The sequence below is a fragment of the Salmo salar genome, chromosome 19 (assembly GCF_965601325.2).
Source record: "Salmo salar chromosome 19, fSalSal1, whole genome shotgun sequence".
Taxonomy (NCBI): Eukaryota; Metazoa; Chordata; class Actinopteri; order Salmoniformes; family Salmonidae; genus Salmo; species Salmo salar.
This window is the reverse complement of record NC_138309.1, coordinates 61,577,428-61,595,629: the sequence shown is the minus strand read 5'-3', so window position 1 is coordinate 61,595,629 and position 18,202 is coordinate 61,577,428. Positions and strand designations below refer to the sequence as shown.

The window sequence follows — 18,202 nt, the reverse complement described above, 5'->3', positions numbered from 1 at the left end:
CAGTCAGACATTAAAATGAAATATTATCCTACGATTGCTGAAACAGAATCCTCTGTTGGCATCAGTCCACTCTACACGAAGGGATTACCTTTTTTTTTAAAGGCCATGAAAAAAATGTGTATATGAGTTCAAAGACTGTCATCATAAAGGAGACTTCAAAGGTCTATAATTTACATCTAGTGAATGATAACATTATTACTTTATGATATTAGGCTATTCATTCATGCCTAGCCTACAGCCAGGGACTTTGACATTACCATTTTAAAGAGATATCTTCAACTCGGATTAGCTGAGATGAATTTGAGACCCCGATATGCGTGTAACGCGCTCAAGGCATGTCATGGACGTTGACCCTATATCTATTAATAATTGGGGGGGTGTATCTTGCTGTTACATGTTTATTAATACCAATGCCAGAACTGAAGTTAGTTCTGGAGATTTTTTTTAAATTCTATTCTATTCTATATGCGTCAACTGAGTTGGGAAGAGCTTTGTATTTCTTAAATATAATATCTGTTAGTTTTGTTAGTTTTGTTCGAATGGTGCACGTAAGTGCCACTAGATGACAGCATATGTCTGCAAAAATAATAAGAATAGTCGGGACAGTTATTATGGCTTTGTTTGTGGGACCCTGTGATTTTCACATAACATGAAATGAAATGGAAAATTAACAATGCACTGAATAAGATATTCCAAGAGATTCGATATTTGACTGGTATTTGTAAAACATGTGTTTTATGTGTTTCTGTCGGTGTTGGGGAAGTTACGCTGAAAATATAGTTTACCGAGCTACCAATTATATCACACTGGAAGAAGTAAAAGTACACTAAAGCTACCCTTAAGAAAAATATAGTTTACTTAACTAAAGCTACTTTGGAAAAGTAGTTCACTAAATCCAAACTACTTCATGATAAATTATGATATCTAAATCTGAAATGTCATACTCTACGAATTGCAAGAACAGATCAACCCTGGTGTATGTTAACAGAATGTGTAATTTGGCCTTTTAAACAAAATAACTGTTTCAAGTGAAAATTTGGCAGGTCTGATGCCGGAAAAGAAAGGACATTCTTGCCTACAACAATATTTTATTTTTGCAAAATAAGTAGTGTGTAGGATACTTCCAGTAGTTAGTGTGTAGGCTAGTTCCAGTAGTTAGCTACACCGCTACATGTTAAAAAATTAATTAACTACTGAAAACACTACCTATATTTAAATTTAGTTCAACTACCACTAAGCTACTGCAAAATTGAGTTTGTTTTATTTATTTAACCGGGCAAGTCAGTTATGAACAAATTCTTATTTACAATGACGGCCTACCCAGCCAAACCCTCCCCTAACCCGGACGACGCTGGGCCAATTGTGCCCGCACTATGGGACTCCAGATCATGGCCAGTTGTGATAGCCCAGGATCAAACCAGGGTCTGTAGTGACAACTCTAGCACTGAGATGCCGTGCCTTAGAGTGCTGCCCCAATTACTAGTTGTAGTTCACTCCTCCCCAACACTGGTTTCTGTAGGGTTTTGTTTGTTTGTGATGTTTTATGTGCCTATTGATAGAATGGTGTGTAAACTGTTGTAGCCTAATACATTAGATGTAGGCTACCTGTAACCAAAATATAATAATGATTATTTTTAATTCTAAAACAAGAATACCTTAAGTCATTATGCATAACGTGCTCAATACAATAATACAATATGTATTAAACAACGTCAGAAAATAATACAGTGGTATTTTAATAAAGTGTCAAATTCAAATGATGACGACATTTGTGTAAAAAAAAGGGGGAACGGATATCCTACTTATTAGAGTTGCGGTGTACCAAGGGAAACGTAGTTATTTTGGTCATATTCCCGAATGAACTCTACGCATACTGAACGTAGAAACACAATTAAACTGATTTAACTCTACGTAGAAAACGTACTTTTATTTTGCTTTGGCTCCTTGGAGATTCCCCTTCCTGGTGTTTTTGAGGTAACGTACATGATGACTGTATTCAATACCTAACTCGATGGAGTGGAACGAGAAATTAGATATTAGCTAGTAAAACAAATAGCTCAAGGATGCACTGGAGTGAGGCGGTAACGGTGAACAATGTATTCAGCAGCTAACGCAGATCAAACTGCAATTTCGGATAGAACTTAACATTTGGCTGCTAATATAGAAAAGTTAGTACGTTCGACAATCAAGAAAGGAGCAGCTTGTCCTCAACCTTACATCACCAGCTACGTGTTTTGAGGTAAGAATCCTTTCGACCTAGATTGTATAATCAGAAATGGACTCAAACCTTTGACAATATCGATTATGCCAATCTATATTCGTGGCTGTCTTTGTTTACAATTGTCCCCCGGCTTTCTTGTCTCCCGCTGTCCCGCGTCATCCTATGGGTTGACTATGCAATGATTTCTTGCTGCTACATTGTAGCTAATTTAGCTGTCACGCTGTGTTGCTTTTATAAACTTTGTTGCAAGTTATTTTATTTCCCCGTGGTAGGAACGTGATGGTAGTTGGACTAGCCATTGCTCTCCAGCTAAACCTAAGCAACATATGATATGCTTTGACTGTCTGCTTGCCCCTGTATGGCTAGTCTAGCCCATTCATAGACGCGAACTACCTTTAGCGCCTATTGATGAAGGTATTTTCTTCCCGTAAAGTGCTTAAGTAAAAATACTTGAATGTACCACTTAAGTCGTTGTTTTGGTATCTGTAGTATAAATTCATATTTGTGACTACTTTTAACTTTTACTTCACTAACTTACATTCCTAGAGAAAATAATGCTTCGTTTGTAAATGACCTCTGAGTGTTCGAGTGTGCCCCTGGCAGTCCGTAAATTTAAAAAATGTAATAAAATGGTGCTGTCTGATTTGCTTAATATATGGAATTTTAAGTTATTTTTACTTTAACTTTTGATGCTTAAGTATATTTTAGCAATTACATTTAATTTTGATTCTAAAGTAGGCTATATTTAAAACCAAATACTTTTAGACTTTTACTCAAGTAGTATTTTACTGGGTGACTTTACCCTTTACTCGAGTCATTTTCTATGAAGGTATCTTTACTTTTACGCCAGTATGATAATTGGGTACTTTTTCAAGCACGGCACACAGTGTATGGATCTGTAAACGTTGCTACAGTAAGTGCATCTTTTTTTTTATTTGAAAGATTATTTCTTGCTGATATGAAAGATAAAGGCCATATGTTTCGAAAACCGTTTCGCCAGCAATGATTATTGACGTTTCTTAACGTTAAAACAAAGCGTTGGAATTGCAGTTTACATGGTGCCAGCTATGGCTAGGCTAGCTTACCATAGAGTAGAGTAGAATCAAACTGATTCCTAAATGCTAAATAGAACCGACATGGCCTAAGGAAGAAACGTTGCCAAATAAATGTATGTAATGCTTTTCCAATCTATAAATGTCTTACTCTTTCAAATTGGTGTTTGAAGACTGCACCATAGCCATATTTTGTCTACTGAAAACCACTTTCTGTTTGAGAGGGAGCTTGCTACATGGAAGAGCACTCCTTGCTTCAGGGAACATGCACACCACTCTTAAGTTCTATGACAACGCTTGTGTTTGTCTTCTATGTCAGGACAGCATTCCATACTGGCAACCTAAATGCAGGCCATTTCCATCAAAAAGGATCCATGAGCACAAACATGTGAAGTTCATAGGAGCATATCAATTGGGTATCAAATGAAAACTAAGAGTCTATATTTTTGAGAAATATAGGCATAGATACATTTTTTTAACCATTTTCCATATTAAAACTAGCCCAAAAATGAAAGGCTTATGCTTAGGAATGCACAATATATCGGTGACCTTATCGGAATCGGCCGACATTAGCTAAAAATGCCAACATTGGCCCGATGTCTAGTTTAATGCCGATATGCAAAACCAATGTCAAAGCTGACGTACATACCTATATAACGTAGATACATGACGTAATGACGCCAAGTAAAATGTAGCGCTACACGTGAAACACAGCATTCCTAACCTAGCCCACAATGTCTGCTGTGTGGATCGAGCAGTCAACAAGTTGAGCAGTCATTTGAAAGAGTAAGAATATTTCAGCGAGACAACTCAAAGGCGAAACCCATTAATGCCAAGATAATGGAATTCATTGCCCTTGACAATCAACCGTTCTCTGTTGTGGGTGATGTTGGCTTTCGCCGACTGGTCGAGCACCGGTACACCAAGTGCGCTATTTTTCAGATGTTGCCCTACTGGAGTTAGACAGTAATAGCGTCACTGCTATTAGCTTCACGACTGACATTTGGACCAGTGATATCAGCCTTATGAGCATGCTGAGTCTGACAGCACAGTGGGTCGTCAAGGATTTCATACTGAGGAAAGTCGTATTGCATGCTCATGAATGTGCGGGTTGTCATACCGCTGCTGCCATTTCAATGACATTTGAGAACATGTTTGAAACTTGGAAACATGAACACACTAGCTAGCTCCATTCAAAACAACTGACTTGAGAAATAAGCTCATCAACTGCGCCTGCAGCAGACGTGATACACTCTGTCATGGCATTGAAACGCCTGCTCAACAATACTGCCAACACAGGCTGTGAACAAGCGATTCGGTGGCATTCTCTCTTTACTGTATCGCCACCATGCTCAATGCTATGTACAAGAACCAGACAAGAAACAGGGTTTACGTGAAATGTTACATACACAGCTGGACAAGATGGAAACGGACACAGTGACAGTGTGCACCGAGGAAGAGAGGCCACGGACAGATAGAGCTGAAACTTCACTGCTTGACATGTATGATGAAATCCTGTTTGAGAATGAAACGGCTGAACAAATGAACAACAAAACAGTACAGCAAGTAAGTGAAAGAAATAGGTTTTGATGATGTTTTACTGGTAATGGGGACATACGTAAATGCCAACTAAATAACTTTTTGGTCAGTTTGTCTAACCTTTATTTAACTAGGCAAGTCAGTTAAGAACAAATTCTTATTTACAATGACGGCCAACCCTGGTTCAAACCCGGACGACGCTGAGCCAATTGTGTACCGCCCTATGGGTCTCCCAATCACGGCCGGATGTGATACAGCCTGGATTCGAACCAGGGACTGTAGTGACGCCTCTTGCACTGAGATGCATTGCCTTAGACCACTACGTCCATGTGTGTGTGTTAGATATTTAACTGTACTAGAATGCTTAAAAGGCAACACATTTCTTAAATATCGGTTATCAGTATCGGTATCGGATTTTTTGCCAAGTGAAATATCGGATATCGCTATCGGCCAAAAATGTAATTTCGATGCATCACTAGCTTAGATTTCCGGATAAGCAGAGGGAAAAAGGGCTTTAGAAAACATCTACCAGAAAAAGTCTTAAAGGGCATCAGAAATACATCAAAACACAATGTTAACGTAAAGACCCCTGCCAACTAATATCAACACTTAGATTTAGTTTGAGAAATTGTTTACCTTCTGTAAGTTTAAGAAATATTGCCTTGTAATTCCGTTACCAAAAATCTAATTCAATTTTTTTTTCTTCTAACGTCTCTCCCTCATAAGGAGGGAGGATAATGAAAGTTCACAGAAGTAACAAGTAATGGTAGACCTAACAATTAGTTATAGTGATTTTATTGATATCAATTTTGTTTGTTATTAAGTGATTAAAACGGGTAATTCTGTTACCGAAGTCTATGCCCCTTCGTCGGCGATTGGTCAACAGTAGGGATTCTTCAGTGCAATGTTTGTTGTCATTCAACGAGAGACAACTCATTTCCATGAACCTTTTGTTCACTTAAGAAATACTGATTAGTATTTGATTAGTTAGATGTAGAATTCCGCGCCTAAGATCTCTGCAAAAACGTCAAAATGAATGACAGGTTTCTAGAATGATCTTAGATTCATTCTGACTACTTTGAGAAAGTGTATATTGGCTACGGCATCTCAAAATGGACAAACAGTACTATTGCCGCTTTTTTCTCATTTTTCAAGGGAAGGTCTTTTAAGGAAGTATGCGAGCGCCCTCGTTCAGTTCTCCTTGCTGAGTTTGGCTGGGCGCTAGCAGAACCAACGCATGCGGAAGGCTTAACACCTACCCATGAGCCCCCTCTTTCCATTTACTGTAACCAGAATCCTCACCCACTGAGCACTGACCGACACCGGACGTCCAGAAAAGTACATTACAGTATATTGTACTGAACTATAATCTACTGCGCTGTGCTGAACTCTATTCTGCTGTGTCGTATTGTACTGCACTGTGCTCTGCTGTGCTGCGCTGTGATGTCCGAACTTGTGAAATATGAGGAGAAGGACGTTCATATCCATAAATTGCATCTCTGTGTAGTACAGATTAGGGACCCGTGATGTAATTCCGTTACCGTAATTCCGTTACTGGGTATATATCCACAGATTTTTTTTTTCAAACTCAAGGTTCCATGTCAAATTCTTTCTGATCTTTGAATCTTAATTTCGGAGCAGATATTTCGAGTTTTTTGTAAAACGTTGTTACATAAAAACTAATGATGGGAAAAAATGTATACAGTTACATATCTGGATATTATTTTTGATGAGATATCGTATCATTTTGACATTATCGCAATATTATTTTTGTGGTAGTTGGCTGTACCTGCACCAAAACGCCAGTATCTTTCCTTCATAGCTTGTTCTCCATCTTCTTTTTAAATAGGGAGACAATTTGTTTACAGCACTTTTTTATTTCCATGACTGATCAACTTGTTTTCAGGAGACATATGGTGAGCAATATGTTTGGAACATCGAATCTCAATAAATTCACAGTATCGAATTTCGATACATATAGAATCGCAATACATATCGTATCGGAACCAATGTATCGTGAGGTCCCTGGCAATTCCCCAGCCCTAATAAAAACCTGAGGGAGATTTTAACCGTAATTCCATTACCAAGGTTTGCATCCTCAGTTTTTTTCCACGCAATTAGTTTTTGTACATTTTTCATTGGAACTTGTTAAAAGTAGTCCTTGTGCATAGAGTTGTGTGGTTTGTTAAACATTGTTTGACATACATTTTAAAGTGAAATAGGGGAAGTGTGTTATAGATTATAGCTTTTGATCAACACAAATGTCAATAGTGTTATATTATACATTCTCATACAGTAGAGCTTACTATGTAAATGATCCAGTAGTTCTGACTAGTCGGACCAGTTTGGGTTCTTCTTTCAACATGTGTGACAAAACAGGAAGAGGTCTTCTACAGAGAGGCATGACCTTTCCTTGCCAGGTACACACGCACACAGTTACAGTTATCAGACAAGTATGGGCCAGCCAATTCACCACTCCCTGTTCTATTAAACAAAATGGCCTATGTGTTGCAATGGTGAATGGACTGTGTGTGCTGCTTCCTATTGGTTGCTATGTAGCTAATGATTTACCCACTGTTTTGCTGTGGAAACCAGACTTGAGTGCAATTGTTGTGTCTTAGAGGTAGTCTAAAATATACACTGTAGGCCTATCATTTTTTCTGTGTTTTCTACCAAGGAATATTGTGAAGGGAGGAATGAGGTCAAAGTGGTATGGAGGGGAGAATAAAGGAAGAGAGGAGTGCAAAGAGGAAGAAAGGGAGATTCGGGAAGTTGAAGGCTTATCTCAGCAATGTGAAGGGACAGTTGAGCAGTGATTGGTGGTGCTGTTTCACACTGGCTTATTAACCCTTTATTGACACATGATACCCATTTTCTCTTTTTAAATACTTTTTGGGCTTTAATACCACTCCTTTCATTTCACAGTTTATGATAAGTAGCCTAGCCTCCTGTAATTAACATATAATAATACAAATAGGCTACAGTATGCAGTGTTATCGTACTCAAGTCCGGTCTCGAGACCACATATTGAGTGTCTCGTTGTCAGACACATTTTTACTTTTCTTGACACGGTCTCGGACAATGAGGATTGTAATTTCTTCCCGAGACCAACAGAGTAAAAAACTCATAATATACACTGCTCAAAAAAATAAAGGGAACACTTAAACAACACAATGTAACTCCAAGTCAATCACACTTCTGTGAAGTCAAACTGTCCACTTAGGAAGCAACACTGATTGACAATAAATTTCACATGCTGTTGTGCAAATGGGATAGACAACAGGTGGAAATTATAGGCAATTAGCAAGACACACCCAATAAAGGAGTGGTTCTGCAGGTGGTGACCACAGACCACTTCTCAGTTCCTATGCTTCCTGGCTGATGTTTTGGTCACTTTTGAATGCTGGCGGTGCTTTCACTCTAGTGGTAGCATGAGACTGAGTCTACAACCCACACAAGTGGCTCAGGTAGTGCAGCTCATCCAGGATGGCACATCAATGCGAGCTGCACATCAATGCGAGCTGTGGCAAGAAGGTTTGCTGTGTCTGTCAGCGTAGTGTCCAGAGCATGGAGGCGCTACCAGGAGACAGGCCAGTACATCAGGAGACGTGGAGGAGGCCGTAGGAGGGCAACAACCCAGCAGCAGGACCGCTACCTCCGCCTTTGTGCAAGGAGGAGCAGGAGGAGCACTGACAGAGCCCTGCAAAATGACCTCCAGCAGGCCACAAATTTACTTTTTTTTACATTTTTTTACATTTTTAGTCATTTAGTAGACGCTCTTATCCAGAGCGACTTATGCATACATTTCATTTCATTTCATGCACTTTTTTTGTACTGGCCCCCCGTGGGAATCGAAGCCACAACCCTGGCGTTGCACATACCATGCTGGCGTTGCAAACACCATGCTCTACCAACTGAGCCACAGGGAAGACAAATGTGCATGTGTCTGCTCAAACGGTCAGAAACAGACTCCATGAGGATGGTATGAGTGCCCGACATCCACAGGTGGGGGTTGTGCTTACAGCCCAACACCGTGCAGGACGTTTGGCATTTGCCAGAGAACACCAAGATTGGCAAATTCGCCACTGGCGCCCTGTGCTCTTCACAGATGAAAGCAGGTTCACACTGAACACATGTGACAGACGTGACAGAGTCTGGAGACGCCGTGGAGAATGTTCTGCTGCCTGCAACATCCTCCAGCATGACCGGTTTGGCGGTGGGTCAGTCATGGTGTGGGGTGGCATTTCTTTGGGGGCCCGCACAGCCCTCCATGTGCTCGCCAGAGGTAGCCTGACTGCCATTAGGTACCGAGATGAGATCCTCAGACCCCTTGTGAGACCATATGCTGGTGCGGTTGGCCCTGGGGTCCTCCTAATGCAAGACAATGCTAGACCTCATGTGGCTGGAGTGTGTCAGCAGTTCCTGCAAGAGGAAGGCATTGATGCTATGGACTGGCCCGCCCGTTCCCCAGACCTGAATCCAATTGAGCACATCTGGGACATCATGTCTCGCTCCATCCACCAACGCCACGTTGCACCACAGACTGTCCAGTAGTTGGCGGATGCTTTAGTCCAGGTCTGGGAGGAGATCCCTCAGGAGACTATCCGCCACCTCAGCAGGAGCATGCCCAGGCGTTGTAGGGAGATCATACAGGCACGTGGAGGCCACACACACTACTGAGCCTCATTTTGACTTGTTTTAAGGACATTACATCAAAGTTGGATCAGCCTGTGGTGTGGTTTTCCACTTTCATTTTGAGTGTGACTCCAAATCCAGACCTCCATGGGTTGATAAATTGGATTTCCATTGATTATTTTTGTGTGATTTTGTTGTCAGCACATTCAACTATGTAAAGAAAAAAGTATTTAATAAGATTATTTCATTCATTCAGATCTAGGATGTGTTATTTTAGTGTTCCCTTTATTTTTTTGAGCAGTGTATTTTTTTAAATATATTGTCACATACACATTATCAGCATCCATTCAGTCAGTGCATAAAACTTCTTCGCCAGGCCAGATGTCCATGCTCCTTTCGTAACACATTTTTTTATCACCTATTGAAACCTGGGCTTCCTACTTTACTCGTAACATTACTGTCCTTTACTTTCATTGAAAAATATCCTCAAACTTTGTCAGTCTTGTCAGAATTTTCTTGAAGGGAAGAATCAGGGCAATTGTTTGAAAGTTGCACAGTCACTATTAGTAAGGGAAGACCAGGGAAGTTATAACATATTTTGTCATTTTATCTATACTGAACAAAAATATAAATGCAACAATTTCAGCGATTTTACAGAGTTATAGTTCATATAAGAAAATCTGTCAATTGAAAATAATTAGGCCCTAATCTATGGATTTCACATGACTGGGCAGGGGCGCAGCCATGGGTTGGCCTGGGAGGGCATAGGCCCACCCACTGGGGAGCCAGGCCCAGCCAATCAGAAAAAGCAAAAGGCTTTGGGAAAAACTTGATTACAGACAGAAATACTCCTCAGTTTCATTATCTGTCTAGGTGGCTTGTCTCAGACGATCCCGCAGGTGAAGAAGCCAGATGTGGAGGTCCTGGGCTGGCGTGGTTACACGTGGTCTGTGGTTGTGAGGCCGGTTAATTCTCTAAAACTACATTGGAGGCGGCTTATGGTAGAGAAATTAACATTCAATTCTCTGGCAACAGTTCTGGTGGACATTCCTGCAGTCAACATGCCAATTGCATGCTCCCTCAACTTGAGACATCTGTGGCATTGTGTTCTGTGTCAAAACTGCACATTTTTCGAGTGGCCTTTTATTGTCCCCTGCACAAGGTGCACCTGTGTAATGATCATGCTGTTTAATCAGCTTTTTGATATGCCACACCTGTCAGGTGGATGGATTATCTTGGCAAATGAGACATGCTCACTAACAGGGATGTAAACCCATTTTTGCACGACATTTTGTCCATATGGAACATTTCTGGGATCTTTTATTTCATCTCATGAAACATGACACCAACACTTTACATGTTGCGTTTTATGTTTGTGTTCAGTATATTATAGACCTGTATGGGTTAGTGGTAATTTATAGAGTGGCTCTCTATTTGCCCTCAGCATGCATTTTGTTCAGCATTCTAAATGTCAAAAAAATCCATATGTTCTTCTGAAATATGGACACACAACATCTCCTGTCTTGGTTTGGACTCCATTTACTCCGGTCTTGGTTTGGACTCCATTTACTCCGGTCTTGGTTTGGCCTCCATTTACTCCGGTCTTGGTTTGGACCCCATTTACTCCGGTCTTGGTTTGGACCCCATTTACTCCGGTCTTGGTTTGGACCCCATTTACTCCGGTCTTGGTTTGGACTCCATTTACTCCAGTCTTGGTCTTGAATCGGTCTCGCTTTAGGTGTTCTCGAACACAACACTGACAGTATCAGTCCTGCTACTGAGTAACACTTGATGGAGGGTATTTATCAGTTTTGATCTCTTGAATTAAGCCTTTCACTTTCTCTGCCAACATCCTAATGCGCCTGCGCGCTGCTTGACTCGCTGTCATTCTCTGTTAAGAGATTGCATCTGCATCCACTGCACTTATCAGAGAGGGAGAATTATATATTTTTTAAATATAGTGCAATGAAAACAGCCCCCGGTGCAAAACATACAGTGGGTCCAGGATGGAGCATTGCAGTATGGGTAGTAATTTATTTCTGAAGCAACGACGGGGCGGAAGCGAGGATGTTTCCTAATAGAAGTCAAAGAGGATCAGCATCATAAAACAGTGGAATTATGAGCGCACGAGAATGGACCGGGCAGAAGACTGGGATTTGAGTCTAAAATCAATTCTGGATGAGACTGTTTAGTACCATTTTCACGTTTTTAATAGCCTGATATGTCGGCTCTGGCATGATGAGTCCCTGCCCTCAATACAATTTAGTCAGCTCCGGAGTTAGTCACTGGAAACTGGCTGATTGCTACAATTGTAGCCTTCATGGTTTATTCTGAATTCGCCTCTGTTTTGCAGCTCTGGCACTGACGGTAATTCGATACATTGTTAAAATGCCTTTGTAGGCAACGCTTTACATTGTAGTTAACTACATTGTAATAAGCAAGACTGTATTGGCATGAATGAAATATGTTTAATCTTCAATATTGGCGCAGCTCATTTGATAGTGATAGGCTATGAGCCTTTTATATAGCTTTTTATGTCGATAATGAATATACGTGAGATTGAATAATATAAGTGGGGTATTGTATTCGCGTGTTAGAGGCACCAGGCAGGCTACAGTTTTTGTCTCCATGGGAATAAAAAAATGCATGTGCATATAATTAGACTTCACGCCTTCATTGCACCGGAATGCACCATCGTAGTTCCCCTGGCATAGTTAGCCTACTCGCTATGACAGGTTGGCACACATAAAGCCTACTGTATACAAATGAACCACCAGACCGCCGCATCATCGACGGGATCAGACTAAAAATAAATCTGAGAATAGGCTACCCAGACTGCGGAGCGGAAACCGGGATCGTCTCGCGTTTCGTCAGGTGGACGCGCCGGCAAAGGACTGCAGACCATAACGGGACACTCCGCTATAAAGGTCGCAGGTGTCGAATATTTAGTAGAACTTCTCGTTGGATTGGGACTGTGTAGGAACATTAGCCATATTTCATGATGTGCTGTTCGTGTTCTTCCCTGTGCTTTATGTAGGCCTGCACACACGTTGTTTGGGTTTTGTTCGATTTCAGTTCCCGAAGTTCATGTTTGTTTTCATGTTATAATAGCTATTCGGGACATTACCTCAGTCAGAGTAGCCTAGTTGTGAAGAGTGCGACATTTTGTAAGCACTCAGTATCCCACATTTCAGCCACTAAGAAATGCAACGGGGTGATTTGAGCAATATTCTGGGAAATCCGCTTAAGCAGCTGTGGGCAAGTGTCGAAATTTGAAAGATGAGCTTTGGATACCAGAACTTCAGTCAGTGTGCCAGCAGTGCCTGCACACAGAGAATCACTCATAATCTGGACTACAAGTCAACTGAGACAGTAGACTGAGACTGTGCTTCTCAGATAAACATTACAGTAAAAAAGAATACAAAATTAAAGGATTTATTGGTTTAGTGTATTCAGATTTTCTTTTGAGTTAAAAGCTTATTCAAAGCCATATAAATAAATAACAAAAATAGCCTCATATTTGACAATAGCGAAATAGCTTGGTTTGTTATCCATGTCATGGTTTGTCCTTTAATTTGACATTAATTCATTCTGGCTTAAGCAAAACCAACGCCCCAGACCTCTGCCAGTCACTTTTCAGTTATTTTTTTGGTAAAAATGTTTGATTCCTTTTTTGTCAACAAACAAAAAAACATTCCAGTGCCTCAACTGTGCCATATTATCTCAGAGATGGCGATTGACGGAGGACCCGGTCATCTTTGTGTGTGCCCCTTCCACTGCCTGTGTCTGTGTGTGACAAAGGGTTCAAGCATGATGGATCAGGCATGAGACTGCATACGCGAGGAAGGAACACTGCAAATAGTGCAGAAGGAATAGTTGAATGACACTCCAGACAACATGGCCCAGAGAGTTAGTTAAGAGGCCTACAAGTCTACGACAGAGAAAAATTGGTACCCACTACAGAGAAGAGGTGAGTGTGAGTTATTTCCTGGAGAAAGTGTCAAATTGGAATCAGTGCCCGAGGCAAGCAATTACATTTTGTATTGAGCACTTCCTCCTCGCTGTGGGAAATCCACCCTGATCTGGAGTTTGAAACATTGTCGTGTTTCACTTGTTTTTTGAATACCCTCGCTTGGATTTCCTCATTATTGCCTTTCTATTAGATTTTTTGGGGGATATAGCCATCTTCAAGCACACTTGGAGTCACTTCACAGGATGAAATCCATCCCTTTTTGAAATGGGGCTTGTTTCGAAATGTGCCAGTTGGAAATTTGTCAGGACTGAGAACACATGAGCAGGGTTTTCACCCAGCCCTAGACTCCCCCTTTCCCCCGTCCCCCACCCTTAAACTGTAAGCCTGAGATTGAGACACAAGGCACTGTCACTCCGCTCCTCACCGTCCCGCACATTTTGCGGGACCAAAGGGTGAGAACCCCAAGTAGACTGCAAAAGGAGGATGGGGAGTTCCGCCTCCTCTCTCACCGCGGAGACCGAGTCGGACCACGGCTTCCGGAGCACCCCGTACCCGTCGTCGCCTCCTATGGGTTGGCTTAGGAACAGCCACAGCAGTCCTGTGTGGGGCACCACCTTCATTACGCGCCAGCAGCATCCGCCGCTTCCACACAGAGAGCGCAGGTAAGAGCCAACATTTCACTCCTCAGTCCACTGCATCTTGGCGAGAGTGCCAGACTGGTCAGGCCTGTTGATGGGCAGCAAGGAGAGAAATGGGCCATGCTCTGTAACACTAGGGCTTGTATTACACAGGGACTGCTGTTCCTGGGAGCAGTAAGAGTGAGCATAAAGGACAGATAGCTTTATTGTGCAAATCACAATATTGTGATAGGTGTTGTCTTTGAGTGGTATCCTAAGGGTGTTTTTGTTATTTTTAGTGTGGCAATTCTCAGAGCACTCTGATCCACTCTAAATCCGACATCTGCCACAGCCCTATACAGATTTACTGTAGACTATTATGTCATATTCAAGCTTTTTCAATAAAATCTCTTTACATGTACTGACAATATTGCAGTATCATTAAATCTGATAAAATATTATTCAATCAAAACTATTGTTCCACCACCAAATTTGATCTAATCATAGTTCCACTTGAATATTTTGTATCTAATATGATATCCAAAATCCACTTAAGCTGGATTTGACATCTGACAATCCCGCCTCTTAGTACCTCCCTCTTCAACTCTATGTGCCGAATTTGAGGAAAAGCTGATTGGATCGGTGTGCCAAGTTGATTGCACCCATGGAGTGACCCGGGCACAAACTCTCTCTCGCCCGGTTGTTTGTGGAGCTCATTTTATGGCAAATACTTTGGAGGGCTCCCAGACTAGACAACTGTTGATTCCATGCTGTCACCTTAGTTTGCGAACACTCGCTACACCTGGCTCTGTTGTTTGACCTCTGTCGGAACCTGCCGTCCACTAACAGATGGCCGCCGCTGCGCAGATGGCAGAGTCCTCCCTGCAAACTGACCGACCGCCTAGTGTAATTAATGGTGTTGTAGTCTATAAAACCTTGGAGGATTCGCCAGTCTCAGTAAACATCTTGTTAGCTTAGGGGGGGTTAGCGTTAGAGGCCCGGTCATTTTCCAAGAAGGAAGTGAATGTGAAACTGGACGAAGCATCGTTTCAGAAACAGCTTGCTATCGTTTTTTTGTTTGAAAGAGTCCTGATGTTTTGTCATGTTGGCAGGATGTGCTTTAATTGAATATTTCCCCACCTAGATTATGCCAGTTTTGAATGATTGAGGATATAGGCCTAGCTAGTCAATAATGTGAAAGGACAGCCTAGTTTGAATAACCAGTTTTTACCCTTAGCTCATGATAATTTAAACAGGTGGCTCCAACTTCCCATACAGTTAACCGAACCAGTGATCTGTGATTAGTCTACTGCCTTCAGAGGAGCTACGGGAAAGACGTGTTTCTTTTTATAAATTCCCGCTTATAGGTGTGTAATAGGTTTGAATGTCGGTTCTCCGGGAAGGAGAACAGTGGAGCTGCTATCGGCTTCCTCCTCCGGTGTATTGATGTTATTGCTGAGTCACCGGGAGAATCAAGTCCGGTTGTTAGTTATTGATTTTCTGAAGACTTATCAAATGTCCTTACAATGGATGTCATTATTTATTCAGTGTTGGCCTTTTCTAGCTCTTTCATCTCTCACTACTATTGTCTGAGCTTGTCAATACTTACTCTGCTATTGCCCCTCAGTTAAGTCAAACTGTACTATCTCTTGGGGAGGTCTTGTAGGTAGAGCAGTGACGGTCATGGAATTTTGGATGACTGCGGTCTCCGTAATAAATTTGTCAGTGTCAGTTTGCATCATCAGACACTGATAATGGCGCCGGAGGGGATGGCTGCCGTTTTACGTGCTCCTAACCAACTGTGCTATTTGTATTTTTTTCTCCTGCATTGTTTAACTCATTTTGTACATAATGTTGCTGCTACCGTCTCTTATGACGTAAAATAGCTTTTGGTCATAAGAACAGCGATTACTCACCTCGAACTGGACAAATATTTTTATTTAATGAATCCGACGCGAAGGATATACTGCTTTGTTGAGACAAGGCCCAAATGCCCGTCATCAGATCGGCGAAAAAGGGGGAGGAGGGCGGGGTGCCTCTAGGTTTCTTCCTAGGTTTTGGCCTTTCTAGGGAGTTTTTCCTAGCCACCGTGCTTCTACACCTGCATTGCTTGCTGTTTTGGGGTTTTAGGCTGGGGTTCTGCACAGCACTTTGATATATCAGCTGATGTAAGAAGGGCTATATAAATACATTTGATTTGATTTTGCCTTTGTAAGAATTTGCAGACGAGGAGGTAAACAACCGCTACCCTCCGTATTATTGGCCAACGTGCAATCATTGGAAAACAAGCTGGACGATCTACGATTAAGACGATCCTACCAACGGGACATACAATGTTTTAATATGTTATGTTTCACCGAAACGTGGCTAAATGACAACAAAGATAATGTAGAGCTGGCTGGCTTCTCCGTGAATCAGCAGGACAGAGCAGCTACGTCTGGTAAGACAAGGAGCGGGGTGTGTGTCTATTTGTCAATAACTGCTGGTGCGCAATGTCTAATGTTAAATAAGTCTCGAGGTATTGCTCGCCTGAGGTAGAATACGTCATGATAAGCTGTAGACCACACTATCTACCAAGAAAGTTCTCATCTATATTAATAGTAGCTGTCTATTTACCACCACAAATCGTTACTGGCACTAAGACTGCACTCAACGAGCTGTATAAGGCCATAAGCAAACAAGAAAATGCTCATCCAGAAGCGCTCCTAGTGAAAGGTGACTTTAATGCAGGCAAGTTTAAATCCATTTTACCTCATTTCTACCATTATGTCACGTGCAACCAGAGGAGAAAAAAGCTATAGACCACCTCTACTCCACACACAGAGACGCATTACAAAGCTCTCCCACTTCCCTCCATTTTGCAAATCTGACCATAATTCTATCCTCCTGATTCCTGCTTAAAATAAAAAACTAAAACAGGAAGTACCAGTGACTCGCTCAATACGGAAGTGATCAGATGTCGCGGATGCTACGCTACAGAACTGTTTTACTAGCACAGACTGGAATATGTTCCTGGATTCATCCAATGGCATTGAGGAGTATACCACTTCAGTCACCGGCTTCATCAATAAGTGCATCGACGACGTCGTCCCCACAGTGACCGTACGTACATATTCCAACCAGAAGCCATGGATTACAGGCAACATCCACACCGAGCTACAGGCTAGAGCTGCTGCTTTCAAGGAGCGGGACTCTAATCCAGACATTTACAAGAAATCCCGCTATGCCCTCAGACAAACCATCAAACAGGCAAAGCATCAATACAGGACTAAGATCGAATCCTTCTACACCGGCTCTGACGTGTATTCAAAGCATGCGTGGACCAACTGTCTAGTGACTTCACTGACATTTTCAACCTCTCCCTGACCAAGTCTGTAATACCTACATGTTTCAAGCAGACCACCATAGTCCCTGTGCCCAAGAACGCTAAGGTAACCTGCTCTATTTCTTGAACTACATTGTTGGTTAAGGGCTTGTAAGTAAGCATTTCACGGTAAGGTCTACACCTGTTGTTTTTGGCGCATGTGACAAATAAGATTTGATTTGATTTGAACTCCTTTATTGTTTCAGGAGACCCTTTTACACTGTGTTCATGGGCATCTCCATAGCAACAATCCTCTGTCTCCATCACCAATCAGAATCGAGCCTCAGTCAGCTGAGCTCATATACACACATGCATCCACATCTCACCACACACACACACACACACACACGCGCTCTCATAACACTGCTTTTGGTAGCGAAGAGGGTCTGCGTACACGGACACAATGCACTCACTCACACACAGATCCTCTAACAACATGGCTTTGAGGAGCAATGTATAATGATGCTTGGAGCGCACCGTTGCCCTCTCTCTCTCACCCCACACACACACACACATTTCTGCATGAGTCTAACGAGGTTAGGCAAGCCTAGCTGAGCCGTGGCAGAGGATGAAATATAAAAACAACAGCTCAGCTTAAATTTGGTGATTGATGTCGAGGGTTTAGTCCCCGAAAAATAGTTATAGTGTCCTGTAACACACTGGACTCTTTCTCTGGCTGTTTCTTCCCAGCCCCTGAAAATTGGCAAACTGTCCTGTCTTTGTATAATTATTTTATTCAGCTTCTCCCAGCAGTGACTCATTGGTCATGGGAAGGGTCTGTGTACTAAATCAGTATTCTTC

The 18,202-nt window shown here is 41.9% G+C and overlaps 1 protein-coding gene across 2 annotated transcripts in view; it reads left to right on the top strand.

Moving 5' to 3' along the window:
- Positions 1-1,949: 1,949 nt before the first annotated feature.
- Positions 1,950-18,202, top strand: part of capn15 (calpain 15) — a 75,813-nt gene continuing 59,560 nt past the window's right edge. The window contains exon 1 of one of the 2 annotated variants that reach the window (XM_014158877.3): positions 1,950-2,239. Coding sequence is in view for 1 of the 2 variants with exons in the window: in XM_014158875.3 (XP_014014350.1) it covers positions 13,904-14,082 (179 nt within the window). In the remaining variant the exon portion in view is untranslated. Of the gene's footprint in view, positions 2,240-10,509; positions 14,083-18,202 lie in introns of those variants that run through there. The other variant, XM_014158875.3, reaches the window with a different exon arrangement.